Source organism: Topomyia yanbarensis, chromosome 3 (genome assembly GCF_030247195.1).
Source record: "Topomyia yanbarensis strain Yona2022 chromosome 3, ASM3024719v1, whole genome shotgun sequence".
NCBI classification, from domain to species: domain Eukaryota; kingdom Metazoa; phylum Arthropoda; class Insecta; order Diptera; family Culicidae; genus Topomyia; species Topomyia yanbarensis.
The window spans coordinates 401,196,350-401,211,249 of record NC_080672.1 but is presented as its reverse complement, the minus strand read 5'-3'; the positions used below and the strand labels follow the sequence as shown (position 1 = coordinate 401,211,249).

At 38.8% G+C, this 14,900-nt stretch overlaps 2 protein-coding genes across 3 annotated transcripts in view; one reads left to right on the top strand and one right to left on the bottom strand.

The window, feature by feature from the left end:
- Nucleotides 1-14,900, bottom strand: part of LOC131694310 (putative uncharacterized protein DDB_G0271606) — a 356,903-nt gene that overhangs the window by 45,071 nt on the left and 296,932 nt on the right. The gene's annotated exons all lie outside the window — the stretch shown is intronic.
- LOC131694315 (uncharacterized) lies at nt 1,524-14,070 on the top strand. Its single transcript, XM_058982957.1, has 4 exons — nt 1,524-1,941; nt 2,158-2,249; nt 13,330-13,474; nt 13,680-14,070. Exons 1-4 carry the CDS (start codon nt 1,782-1,784, stop codon nt 13,859-13,861), a joined length of 579 nt encoding a protein of 192 aa, XP_058838940.1. The 5' UTR covers nt 1,524-1,781; the 3' UTR covers nt 13,862-14,070.

Sequence of the window (14,900 nt, the reverse complement as noted above, 5' to 3'; positions counted from 1 at the left end):
AATTTTTTTAAAAAAAGAGCATCGCCCAAAAGCTTTTTATGCACATCAATATTGTAGAACTTATTGTCAATTCCCAAATATGGATACTTTTAGCTTTATCCAATTCACTGTTATGTGTCCAACAAAAAAAAACACCTTTAACAGGCCAACGTGGGTACCCGGGTACCCACAAATTGAAATGCTCATAACTATGAATTCCTTTATCCGATTTGGACACTTTTAGATTTTTTGGATTCAGGAACTCGTCCACTTTTTGATTTGTAAAATCTAACCGGATCAATGGATCTGGTGCTTGGTAATCCGGATTTTCCGGGGCAATGTTCCAGTACTAGGGTATGATTTGTAAATGTCCTAGCAATATGAGTATCAAAACTCTTCAAATTGTCTCGGAAGTCTGTTATTTATTGTTACGAGACCCCATGGAAATTTTTAAAATGGAATTGGAATGGAATGGCCACTCACGGCCCCACGGGAACCTGCTCCGGAATGTCCGTTCCGGGGTCAAATCACCAAATGGTTCCAAAACCACGAGATACAGCCTAGTAAAGCAATTCCAAGAATTTTGATATCCATATTGCTCGTATTCCATTGAAGTTCACAAATAGTATCCCAGTACTGGAACCTGCTTTTGGAAATCCGGATTCCCGGGAACCGAATGAAGTAACCCGATTCATTTTTACCAAGTCCAAAAGCGGATTAGTTTCTGAATCCAAAACACCTGAAAGCATCAAAATCGGTTGGAAATTACCTTAGTTATTGGCATTTCATTTTTGTGGGTACCCGGGTACCCACGTGCGTCGGCCTGTTACGTAGTAAAAAAAATCAGGAGCCCTTCCTAACTCCCCCCTTACTATATCAACAATATTATTAACCCAAAAGCTTGACTTAGTGAAGTTCTAAGATGTCACAAAGTTTCAATTTCCAGCTATGGATAAAACATAGGAATTTCATTAATTGAAACCTAAAAAGGTACCTGGGTACCGCGTCGGATACATAACGGTTAAGTCCGGAAGGTTTGAAATATTTTGAAACGGTCTTCTGCACCGAGAGAATATATTCGTAAATCTGCTACAAATATGTTTCGTAAAAATAACTTTACGAACTATGCGAATTTTTATACATAGTAGTTACATGAAAACGCTTTTAATTTTAATACGAGTTTTTCGAAAAAACCACGAAACGACATTCGTAGGCTTTTTACGAATGGGTTCCATTAGACAAACGGACTGTTTAATGAAATATACGAAAGATTATCTAATATTTACAAGCACCTTTCGTAATATGAAAGATTTTTTCCGCAAAATGCGCATCCACAAAATTTCTGACCACGAGAATGATCAGCCTCGCTCACTGTCCCGCACTTTACCATAGTGCAGTACAGATGCGAGCGAATAAGTACACTGGCGCGGTGCATGTATGTATCTGTAAGCGCGCAATTTCGCTTCATACTCACATTTGCTCATCACCCGCCCCGTGCACACATATTCTATTGAAGGTAGCCGAAAGCACTGCTGAATGTTCAATTTAAACGATCGGTAACCGAGTCGACACAATCGAGCCTCAGTCGCAGTTTAGCGATCGCATACGCATCACGGCGATCAACTTTTTACGCGTGTGCCTACTCATCAAAACACTAGACCACTAGTTTGGGAAAGACGAAGCCTGGTCGGAGTGTGCTGTTTGCAACAACAAACACGATACATAGTTAGTTCTTGAGAACCGTACGATCCTGAACAAGAGAGCAACGAAACGGACCTGTCTGGATTACGACGTGTAGGGCCATGTCGGAGGCGGTCGTCATGAATCGGGTCTTTCGGTATTTTATGAAGTTTCACGCTTACTTAATTGCATTCTTCACCATCTTCTTCACGTCGGTGATCATCGTGACCTCATTTACGGGCCGCAAACTACCCGAGGAACCGTTCATTATCGAAGAGGAATGTGAGTGATTTTTTTTTCGCTATGCTGCAGCCACCCTCTTCGATGCACCCATCCGGTGCGTGGTCGGTTTGCTGCTGACCATAATGATCAATGATCGATGGAGGTTGTTTTTGTTGTTATTGATAATGAGTGTGTGGAACATGAAGTGTTTGTGATGGTTGAAAAATCTACTGAATTTGCGTGTTTTCCGTTCATTTTTCATGTGATGGCGATCAGATGAGGCAGTGCAGAGGTATCCGATTTTGATCCAGGTAGAATCAGCGCTGTGGTTGTGCGCATCTGTGATATTGGTCGTCGGGCTGTACAAGGTGAGCTTTCGTCGTGCGTGCACGGTTGGGTTTGTGTGGGATGGGAAAATCAGATAATGGAACGCTCAACAATTAGGCTACTGGAAATTTGCCAAAGGGGCTGTAGGTTTGAGGCAGGTAGCATTTGTGGAATGTGAGTTGACGGAAGAGAGATCAGGCTTATAGCACGTTTCAATCAATGTTTTTTAGCAGTTCTTTGCCTATTTTCAACGTCATTTACATTGAAAAGAATCATAGTATCCAGCTGACAAACAATGAAGAAACTGTAAACCTAATTCTTGGAAGGTATGTACAGTTTTTTCAGCAGGTTAACAAACTAAAACTCTGGCTACCTCGTTTTCTCGATGGACCTGTTATGGATCGTATACTAAACCAATTTGAATTTATTTTAGCCTTTATACTCATTTAATCAGCTGCTTCAACTGCAAATAATGATAAAACTAAATTAGCTCTCTAAGCTATGTAGTTGTGCAAAGAAAAACACATTTGGCTCAGATGACTGATTTTTTAACTTATTAAAGTCATGAAAACAACATAGATTTCGTTTGTGTTTTAGGTAGGTATCGATTAGATTTATTTTGATCACAACATTCAATATCAAAGCGTTCATTAAACGTGTGTTGATAATGAAAAGATAAGAGATTAGAAAGTGCTAACAAATGTATAGCATAACCCAAACACATGCTAGCAAATCTGATCCGCAATCAATAGGATCATAACAATATTGATGAGTCTGAAGACACTGCATTGTTTGAATTAAAGTAATAATAAAGGAATTGAAGTCAACGTCAGGAATCAACAATGTATCGAGTCTGTCTCTGTCAATTGCAAACTAGAAGCGAGTTCTAGTACTGAATTGCATCTGCAGTTTGAAAGATGCCAACAGGTGTTCCAATTCGAATCGCGTCACTTCACTGAACAATCTTTAAGTTTAAGAGGTTACACCCCCGATTTAAAAAAAAACCCGAATTTTTATTTATTGGTCCAAAATGTGCTTTATGATGTTAAAAATGATATCCCAAAATATGGAAGACGAAAACAATATATAAATGTTCAACTTTTCAATTCTGCCGCAACGCCTCTTACTTACACCTCGAATGCACTTTGACCGCGTTTTTCTTGAAATCTTGATTAGACTTTTTGCGAGCTGGCCGGAAATTTAACTCGAACACATGATTTTCGATCGTTTTGATAGCTTCACAGTATATTCAAAATTGAATTTTCCAGCAACGTGCGTGGGGTTTTCTTTTTTTTATTGCTTAGTTTTTTTAATTAACAATGTTGTGTCGATTTTTATGACACTTTCGGCGTTTTTTCTTTAAAAAATGCGCCATTTCGTGAACAATCAAAATGTCACTTTAACAAAAGTGCTGTTTTTGAGCGACTTAGTGGAATTTTATTTTAAAGACTTTTACCGTTGTCTTCCGTTTTAATTCCACTATGATGCATAGTGGAATTAAAACAGAAGACAATGGTAAAAGTGTTTAAAATCAAAATATCGAACAAAAAAACCTGTTTTAATCCACCTAGTGGTGCAATTGTACCTTTCGCCTTTATCAAAGCTATGATTTAATAGCTGGTTACGTTCAATTTAATACTATGGAGAAATCTATTATATTTTTATTACGCTTGGTAAGTATAGGGCGATGAGCCTATTATCGCTATGTTAATTTTATCACCAATTTAAAGCCGTTGGTTAGAGCAGTGTCTTCCATCTTTGTTCAACGCATTCAGTCAAATGGTAGCGCTACAATAGGGGCACTCGTTTCGTGTTCTCGTTGCGCTCAAACACTAGAATTTTACTGTTTTCAACGTATTTGTGTTATTATATTGGTTCTTAACAACGAAGCAATGCTGTTGATGTCAATTTTCACGCATTCCATTGTTTGTAGGCCGAGTAGTTAATGAATCAGTGAGGCACTCTCTTTAATATGGTGAAAATAACCACTTTACTCTATATGAGTGCACGACTGCCACGAAGCTGATGAGCAACATGTCGACGCCGAAACGCTTGAAACAAGAATATTTAATTAGCTCAATCAGCGTGAGTTCAATGTTGTCTTCAAGTTAACATATTTTGAAATGCGGGGTGGTGGGTGAGAGTAGGGTGATAATTAGTGGGAGGACAGTATGCGATGGGAACAACCTAGCATATTTTGGTATACGGGTGAGTGAAGGGATTGCGGGTCGGCCTGAGATGGAGGGGTAGTGAAAGAGTTGGGATGGGGTGTGAGAGGAAGAAGGGGAATAAGGGCTGGAACAGCCAACTTCATATTATACCTTCCATTTAAGTCTAGTTTACTGAAAATTGATTCCGTCATCGCCGAAGTGGCTTTAGTTCTGGGATATGTCCAGAACCAGGGACTTCTGGAATTATCGATAGTGGACAAATTATTCCAAGAAACATTGGGCCACAATCACCGCTGGCCTAGATCATCAGCGAATCGAAGTAATTTGATGTTCATTTCAATAAATTTTTTCCCCTTTTTTGTTAACGACTTAGAGTGAGTCATTCTTTTTCCCTTTTTATATTGTAACGAAATTTAATTATCATAGGACTGGAAGGTGTGAGATATTTTTCAATATTAAGAGCCATAGTACTCAAGGAAGAGCAAGGATTTGAAGTAATAAAGTTTAGAAAAGTGTGGAGTAGGGTTATATGAGCAAGCTTAGAGTTTCCTGGCTACTTAATTCTTTGTCTTCTGCAACGCAGGAGTCAGGATCTTATACCGGTTTATATAAGAAATTCCTATGTAACCGCCTTAACCAAGCTGTAACTCAATACTGAATGAAATTCCATAGCAGTCAATGAAAGTATTATATCTTTCATTTAAAATCAAGTTTGTAAAAATCGGTTAAGAGTGGAAAAAAGGTGTGATATTAGCTTAGGAACTTCAAGAGCCAGAACCGTCATAGGTGGCCAATGAGAGCAAAGTTACTTTGATAGATGATTAGTGATCTAGACCCGTAAATCCAAGTAATGTTGAACTTAATTGAATATGAATTACATCACTCGGACACCGTGGTGTTACCAGTTTAAAAGGGAATTTACTGTGTGAGCGTACTCTCCATTACCGTAACACCGGAATTGGAAGTTGGATAAACTAAAAAATCAATAGCAACTTATGGGAGCGTTATACCGTTCATTTGAAACAAGATTTCATGCATTATAAGGACATTAGGCATTAAAAATATGAATTCGATTTCTGGAATTTCATGGGGTCCCCCCTTTGAAATAAAAATTTTAGTTGGGAATTTCTTATGTGACCGTCCGTGAATCGTCCATTCTATATTTCTGGGACCATATAACCGATCCGTACGAAATTTCATAGCAGTTTATAATATAATATACCTTTCCCTTGACTAAGTTTGTGAAAATCGGCCCAACCATCTCCGAGAAACTGATGTGCGTTTTTTAATTTTGAAAGATGGCCATTTTTCCGGGCACTTCCAGAAGCGTCTATGGCAGTCAATATGGCCAACAAGATGTCGATCGGCCGTCAGGAATCTAGAACTGCAAATGCAAAATGTTTGGCTACGATTTTAGCAAGAAGACATCCTTTTTGCATTAATGGAGGTATCCCGTAACTCCGCAACCGGAAGTCGAATCGAGATAATATATTTAATAACAATTTTTGGGGATGCAACGCCGTTCAATTGAGACTAGAACTACAAATTCAAGCACTTGTGGTCACATTTTGGAAATTTTTCACCTTTATACATTCATTGTTGTACATGTTGAAATCGGGATTTGCTGCGTGTTCGTACTCATTACCTTGTAATTTCGGAACCGGAAGTCGGATCAATTAGAAATTGAATAGAAACCCATGAGAACGCTGTACATTTCATTTCAGACCAAGTTTGTAAAAATCGGTAAAGAATTCGATGAGAAATAGGTATGACATTAACTTAGGGACTTGGCACGTTCCCCGTGGGCTTCAAGAACCATCATAGGTGACCAATGTGGTCAAAGCGACTTCGATGGTTCATTAGTGATCTAGAAACGCAAATCTAAGTAATGTTCTACAAATTTTAATATGTATTGCGTCATTTGGACATAATGGTGGTACTAGTGTATATGTGAATTTTCAGTGTGATCGTACTCTTCAACCCGTAACTCCGGAACCGGAAGTCAGATCAATAAAAAAAATCAATAGCGACCGATGGGAAGGTTATACCTTTCCTTTGAGAGTTTGTGCAAATCGGTCCAGCCATCTTTGAGAAAAATCGGTGAGATTGTTTGACACATACATACATACATATATACATACATATACGCACATACATACACGCACATACAAACAGACTTTTTTCGATCTCGACGAACTGAGTCGAATGGTATAAAAGATTCGGCCCTGCGAGCAAAACCTGTTTTAATCCAATTGTGCCTTTCTCATTTATCAAAGCAATGTTTTAATAGCTGGTTACTTTCAATTTGCGATTTAAATCGTACGATTTAAGTCGTGCGATTTAAATCGTACCCCAATCGCAAGAATTATTTTAAATTATATTCGTACGGTTGTCACGGTAAAGATAGATACGTCTACCTTTATCAGGACACATGTTAGTGAACTCTGGTGATTCGTAGTTTTTCTGCCTAACCCTCATTAACAGAAGGCAAAGATTAAGCCCGTACGATATTAAGCCTGTTATAATGACCCTGCCACTTCTAGTTTTCCGATCTGTTTACTTCACACCCTTGCTCTCACTTGAGTACTATGGCTCTAAGTTTCATAACTTTCCCTACCCAGTAATCTCTAGCTAATTGAATGTCGTTAAAACGTAAAAAAATATATTCGTGCGATTTAAAATCGTACGGTTTATATCGGTCGAATCGAATCGTACGATTTAAAATCGCGCGGGAGATATTTAAATCGCATTTTAAAACGTGCCTCCAAAATCGTACGATTTAAACCGTGCGATTTGAATCGTACCCAAATCGCAAGAATAATTTTAAATTATATTCCCACGATTTAAAATCGCATTTTGAAACGTGCGACCAACATCGTATAATTTAAATTGTGCGATAAAAATCGTACGATTTAAGACGTGCGATTTAAATCGTACGATTTAAGTCGTCCGATTTAAGTCGTGCGAATTATATCGGCCGAATTGAATCGTACCCAAATAGCAAGAATAATATTAAATTATATTTGTACGATTAAAAATCGAATTTTGAAACGTGCAACCAAACTCGTACGATTTAAGTCGTGCAATTTAAATCGCAAAAATAATTTTAAACGATTTAAAATCGTTGATACTACACCCAACTGCATATTATAACTTCCATTTGTGACTTGTTTCGAGAAAATCGGTTCGGTCATCTCCGACTAACCGACGCGCAAATGTTGGTCACACACATACACATAGACATACGCTTATACGAATACACACGTTTTCCGAACTCAACGAAGTGAGGCGAATAGTATAAGAATGTCGGCCAACAATTTCAAGCAATTTGTAACTCGTTTTAATTATGTTTGCATCATTTATACATACATATATTGATTACCGGTTTATATGGGAATTTCGCATGTGGCCGCATACTTCAACCCGTAACACAGGAACCAGATTTCTGATTCAAAGGAAATTTAATAGCACTCAATAGGAATGTTGTAGCTATCATTTGAGACTAATTTTGTGGAAATCGAGTCAGACATTTTTGAAAAGCAGATGTGATTTCAACTCAGGAACATAACCACTTTCCCGAAGCTTCCGATTCCTCCAAAGTTGTCCAATGTGGTCAGCGTGGATTTGATTGGGCATCAGTGAGCTGAAACTATAAATCCAAACATTTTCGAACAAATTTTATGAAGTTTTGCATCTTTTAGATACCATGCTGATTCTGATTTATGTGGGAATTGCATTCGGGACCTGACTCTTCAACCTGTAACTCCGGAACCGGAAGTCGGAATTAAATGAAATTCAATAGCAGCCTACGGGAACGTTATACCTTTCATTTTGAGACTAAGTCTGAAAAAATCGGTTCAACCATCTCTGAGTAACCGATGTGCATATTTTTGGTCAAATACATACATACACACGCACACACACATACGCACACAAACATACATTTGCCTAACTCTACGAACTGAGTCGATTTTCGCGTGAGAGAAAATGCTGTACAGCCGCCATCTTGTGATGAAATTACTCGAAAATTTTTTTTTTTTTTTAGATTTATTACTTATGTTATAAATCACATTCAACAAGATCTCGATTCATCTCTTTTTTGCGTCAACGAAAGTTCCCGAAATATGTTGGCAGGCAATAAATTTTAACAAAACACAAGTCATTTGAAACTGATAACTTTACTGTTGTAATATTCAAAAGTAGACTCTACAATGAGAGCATCAGCCGTATTAATTGTTTAATAGTCATTCGACGAATACGAAGCAAATAGTTAAATTTAGTAATTCTATTTTAAATCTATGATGTAATGATTTGGGTGTGTCCCAAAATAATATTTTACATCCCTGGTTGTTTATGATCTCCACCTAAGAAAAGAGACGACGACAGGCTTCTTGCTCTTCTTAATTTTCTCGACTTGGCCCTGCCGTAAATCTGAAGACAACAAGCGTTAATCGTTGCCAGATTCCCTTTGAATACTTCTTACAATTGCCGAAAATAATTGTACCTAAAAGATCGCACCTCTACCAAGAATTTACAATGCTAGCTGCATTTAAAAATTAAATTAAATATTTATTCATGTCTCTCTTAACAATACACGTAACTATATCGTCATTCAGGTCTTTTATTCAATTTGCACGAAATGCTGATGTGTATGAAAAATAGCCAGAATAGATTCAGCAGCACTGTTTTCCATCCCGATTGTAAATATAATGAACGCTCATGACTGGCAAAATGACCAATCAGAAGCTGGTTCAATATTGAGGTTAGGACTGGATCAAATTAGCTACGCGATTGTCTTCTCTTCTCTTAGATCTCCACAGAGTCCCATATGCATTTTTGTCGAAACTGTGTTATCTGCTGGATTGTATTTTGAATCACCACTGAATTAACCTCCTGATAATTTCAAAAGGGTTGTATCTTACTGTAGCAGAAAAGAGCTTTCCCCTCATATTCAGCGGTGATGCAAATGCCCACCACATAATTTGGGGTGGCTCAGATATCAGTTTGAGAGGAACCGAATTGATTGAATACTTAAGTAGTATAAATCTGCACACACTTGATGTATCTAATCTTCCAGCATTTGCACAATCTGGCAGAGAAGAGGTGTTAGATGTAACTCTCTGTTTTGCCGATGTTACGAATGAGTTGACAAACTGGCTTGTACCAAACAAGCATGGACCTTCGTTATCTGATCATAGGTACATTGGAATAGCAGACGCCGGAACGGGTCGGAAGCATTTAAGTTGGCTCGCAAAGTCGTTGAGATAAGTAGAGATGAGGAAACTGAATGTCTGCGAATGTCCGTAAGGTGGTGTGCTGTCACCACTTTTATGAAACCTTATCGACGATGACTTCTTGAAGAAACTTAATGAGCTTAGGTTTCCAATAGATGATTTCGCCGATGATTATCATATAATGATCACCGGTACTTGCATTAACACACTTTTTGAATAGATGCAGCAAGCCTTACGTGTTGTTGAGCAATGGTGTCCTCATGTTGGACTATCAGTTAATCTACATAACACATCAATGGTGCTTTTTACGCCACGAAGGAAAAGGCGAAAGATTTATTCGACAATTGAAAAGAGACTAGAGTTACGTACACCACGAAGGATTACAACCGGAGCTCGTCCATTGCAGTTTTTTGACTCTGAAACTATTGTCACAGATCAAGATAAATACGTTGGGGTAATTCTTGACGCATAACTTAATTGGACAGCTCACATCGATTTCAGAATCAAGAAAGCTTGCATGGCCTTCGGCCAATCTTGGGAACTCAAACCCAAGTACATTCAGTGGATCTATGCAACAATTGTTAGACCAATACTAGCATGCGGGTGTCTTGTTTGGTGCCAGAAGGGAGAAGTCATGAGATAGATCAAAGTTAAATTATCTTCAGAGGATGGTCTTGATGGCGATGACTGGTGCGTTTTCGACAACACCTACTGCTGCTCTAGAGGCAGTCTTGAACGTAAAAGCACTGTGTGTCTTTGAAACAAGAGGCACTTTCTTGTACATACCGTCTAAAGGTTACTGGGTTCTGGAACAGTAACCTAATAGGTCGTGGATCTTGGGATAAGCATGTACTTGCTCACAGTGACCTTACACTCACATACAGCTTCGTTTAAAACTTTTTATGTTAGATTTTTCACTCATGCGGAATGGCTATCTCGCTGGATGGATGGAGCTACAACTTGAAGAATACGTAGTTTGTTGTACTGACGGTTCTTTGTTAGAGGGCCAAGTCGGTGCTGGTGTCTATTGTCGTGAAATGAGAATAAGTCAATCTTATTCACATGTAGATACTGTATCGTATTCCAAGCAGAAATCTTCGCGATTCTGTGTGGCGTTCAATCGGAACTTCAACAGGGTTTCTGCGGTAAAAGAATCTATTTTTGCTCTGACAGTCAGGCTAGCCTGAAAGCACTTATTTCGGCAGATTCGAGATCGAAATTAGTAATCGCTTGGAAATCAAATCGAAGAACTTAGCATTTCAAATGCTAGCTACCTTCTATAGGTACGCGATAATTCCGGTAATACAGCGCAAATTCGTTAGTTGGGGGTTCGCTAGTTGAGCTGTTCGTTATTTGGGTGTTCGCTAGTTGGGGCATGCCCCAACTAAAAGACACTCTTATGTTAAAACTGAAAGTCAAAAACTGATTGACGTTTGAAAGTCATCGATTTCAAGGGGATTATTTCTGTCGCGATCTAGAAAAAAAAGAGTACTTTGAAATTCAATGGAATTTAATTTTTTTAAATTCATATTCCGGAATGTTTTTAGTGAAATAAATGTGTTAAATGTTGCGCTTCTTCCATTCAGCATCAATTAGTTTATGTCGCATGGAGGTTACTTTATTAACTTTTGAAGGTGTATTCAAGCACATTATCCAATGATTTTTTAGCTAGAGGCAACGTAGTATGCTTACGCTTTATCGGCTTTTTTCCGATGGTGTATTTCCTGTTTTATGTGAAGGAATTCATCAAAAAATAATTAACGGCAAAAAGAACACTAATGACATACTTTGTCAAAAAAATCAACTTTAAACTGGAAGCCAACTTTCGTGAACAGTAAAGTATTTTTGTTGGTCTTTTATTGAAAAAAAAAAAAACAATCAGCGTTTCCCTCGGGTAATTTTGGCAGCTGTCAGTTGCCCCAATTAACGGATACGATTCGTTAGTTGGGGCGCAGTCGTGACCTAACTAACGAATTTGCGCTGTACTGGAAATGAATGGGCGGACGAATTGGCTAGAGCTGGCGCTACGACTGGTTTCGTTGGTCCAGAATCAGTTCTACCACTTTCGATAAGTTGGATAAAGTACAAGATTCGCTCGTGGGCTGCATCCTAACATGCCAACCATTGGCGTAGCTTGCAAACTTGTGTTCAAACAAAAACATTTCTGCCGGATGTAAGTCCGAAAATGTCAAAAAAATTGTTGCGATTTTCCAAGCACATCTGCAGAATTCTAGTCAGGGCACTGACTGGACATTGCAAACTCAATTATCACATGGCTACTATTCAGCGCGCTGAGTATTATTAATGTGATCTTTGTGAATCCGATTATGGAACATGAAATCTTTTCAAATGCAACTGCCCTGTAGTAATGCAATTAAGTATCCGGATTTTTGGTTCTCTATACTTAGATGAACCTATGTACAGAGAACTGAAACTGAAGGATATGCTATTGTTTCTAACGCAGTCTGGTAAAGAGCTAAAGTTTTAGCCATATTTGATGACAACATTTCTTCGGGGGTGTTGTCGTTCTGTTACCTCAATATCCCCTGGGGGGTGTTGATATATTCGCTCACTGCTTAAATAAAAAATTCTGAATCCCTCCGGGGGTTGTAAGTTTAATTTCTGCTATTGTAACGCCTGCAGATCGTTCAGCATTCCTCCGGAGGTGCAGAATGCACTGTTTTAATTATTCTGTGTCGCTATTTTCCTTACCCCTAACCTTGCCACTTCCCCAATCCTTCCCATCAGGAAATGATGAAAAGACGATTCTTGGCAAGGCACAAATCTCCGATCAACATAGGGAACGTGCCATTTGAGCCAGACTGATTCTTGATTCATTTCCGAAGATTCCTGATTTTTTATTTATTTCTGAAGAAAGACGTGACCACATGTTTTTTCACCTCAGAAAAATCTCATCGACCCCGGCTGGGATCGAACCCAGACCAACTGGTATGGGTGGCGGTCACGCTTACCACTCAACCACCTGGCCTCTGTTCTTAAAATTAAATATTCAAATTTTCAGATCGTGCCTATGAAACGGGATCACATTTCGTTGAACCGCGGCCGAGAGCCATTATTTTGAAATTTAATAATTTCAAGGGAGTATTAAAATCATCATATGAGGCATGACAAAAACAGCCAGTTCATATTGAGTATTAGCTAAGTATGATGTGAAAATAATGATGAATAATAAAATAAATGCTATAACTCCAACCAAATAGTAAACTAAAATTATGATTGCTTCAAGAGATTTCATTTTTGCCCTTCCCAAAAATAATCCCTGTTATGTATTGCGAGATAGGCAATGTTTATCAAATTAGGAAGTTTATTATAGAAGTAAGACATAGGAGTACCAGAAAAATAAGAAAACATCACAAATTGTCGATCGAGAAATTCATAAATTCCGCACCCGTGTCCGGGCTAGATCCCGTGAGGTACACTTTTTCAGTCTCACCCGCTCTCGTGAGACGCGAATTAAAACACAATTAGCATTACAATGCGATCGTTAAACCCGTCCAAACGAGGTGGCCAAGTCAGGGCAAAACAGCCAAGTGCCTCGCGACGTCGTCGTCGTTGGTCGGAACGATTCCTACCGCCTCTTCCCATCGCTCCAAACCCAGCAAAATAAGCATTGTTGTTCGACCTACAAATTGATCAAATATTTTCCCTTGGCTTTCGTGTCGCTCTATGTACCTACCTTACTTACTTACTTTCAGGAGAACAAAACATTTCTCACCCCATTTCTGGCGCTGTTCACCATCGACGGTGCGGTCGTGATCGTTCAGGAGATTGTGAACCTCTGCACCGGAAGAGAGTCTGACCTGGCAACGATCGAGCCCCGCCAGCTGCTCGTCATGATACGTGAGTCGGAACGGAAACCCTGTGTGCTAATTTGGTCCACCACCACAACGCGACACCGCGTTCCATTATTCGTTTGAAATCAATGCCATAATTGGTAAACCAAGTGTTGGCACCAAGGTCATCGTCAATTCGGCGGAACGGAAAATTGTGTAATATCCTCTGATTGTTTTTTACTATTTTCTTTTTCTTTTTCTTTCTTTGACAGTGGTCAACGTGTACGTGCTGGTCAGTCTGGTGGTCCTGTATCGGATGTTTGCCAAAGGTCCAGCACCCACCGCTCAAAACAGCTTTGTCCGATTCGACAACGAGCGGGACGTCGAAAGCCAAATGCCGGCGTCTGGCAATCTGCAGCCGAACTCATTACAACAACAGCAGAACAGAAGCTAATACCATTAGGTAGCGTTAATTCAAGTAGATGTTAGATTTTTGGTATTAGTGATATCGATGTGAAGTACCCTAAGAAATCAAAGGTTTAGCTCGTATTCGTCGTACGTTAATTATGTTATTTTTATTATTAAACTGTTGTTGTGCGTAAGTGGTATACGAATGTACATATAGCGACAATGAAAAAAGAAGTAAAACGAAGTGGAAATGTAGCAAGTGGTTTTGCGTTGTTTCGTTTCAATGCGTTCACCGTTACTTTGGCCTTAATCAATTGATTGTATTGCGATGGAAACTATTTTGAAAAAAATATATATCTATATGTATGTGCGAACGAATAGGGTGTCGATGTGAGGAAAGGAAAAAACGTTGCCTTATTCGCCGTTAATTGGAAGCTTGCGCGGTGCGAGAAAATTGCTGAACATTATTGGGTGGAGGATGAACAGATGTGAAGAGACGTGAACTGTCTATTGGCGATTTCCCAGCAAAAATACCCAAATTACTCAAACGTGCTCCTTTCAAATCGTGTCGTGTTAGTATTTGCTGGGACTTTCAAGAAAACACGTACAGATAATATTTATTAGTATGATCAATTCAATAACCTTATCTTAGTACGTTCAGAAAAGATCTTTAAGACCTTATTGAAGATTACGTCATTTTATTTAGCGGTAGCTTAACCAATTAAATTAACTGCATTTTTTCTCATAGTTATTTAAATAAGGTTAGATGACCTTTGAGCGTGATGATGATGATGATGAAGAAGAATTACCACTCATAGTAACACGTAGCTAAGCATGGCATCTATCAGCTGTTTATTCAGTGTTATTTGATCAAACAGAAAAGCTTTTTTTCTTGTTCTTGTTGGAAAAGTCAAATGGGTTGGGTGGATCAGTACGGGTGAACGCTTGAAGTTCATGTCATAACACTGAAGGACATCCTAATTTCTCTACAAAATGATAAAGACAAGGCCTCTCCACCCTTCCTATCCAGAACAGTTCGATTAGTAGCATAGAATACCCTCCAAAATCACAGTAAATATGCTGTA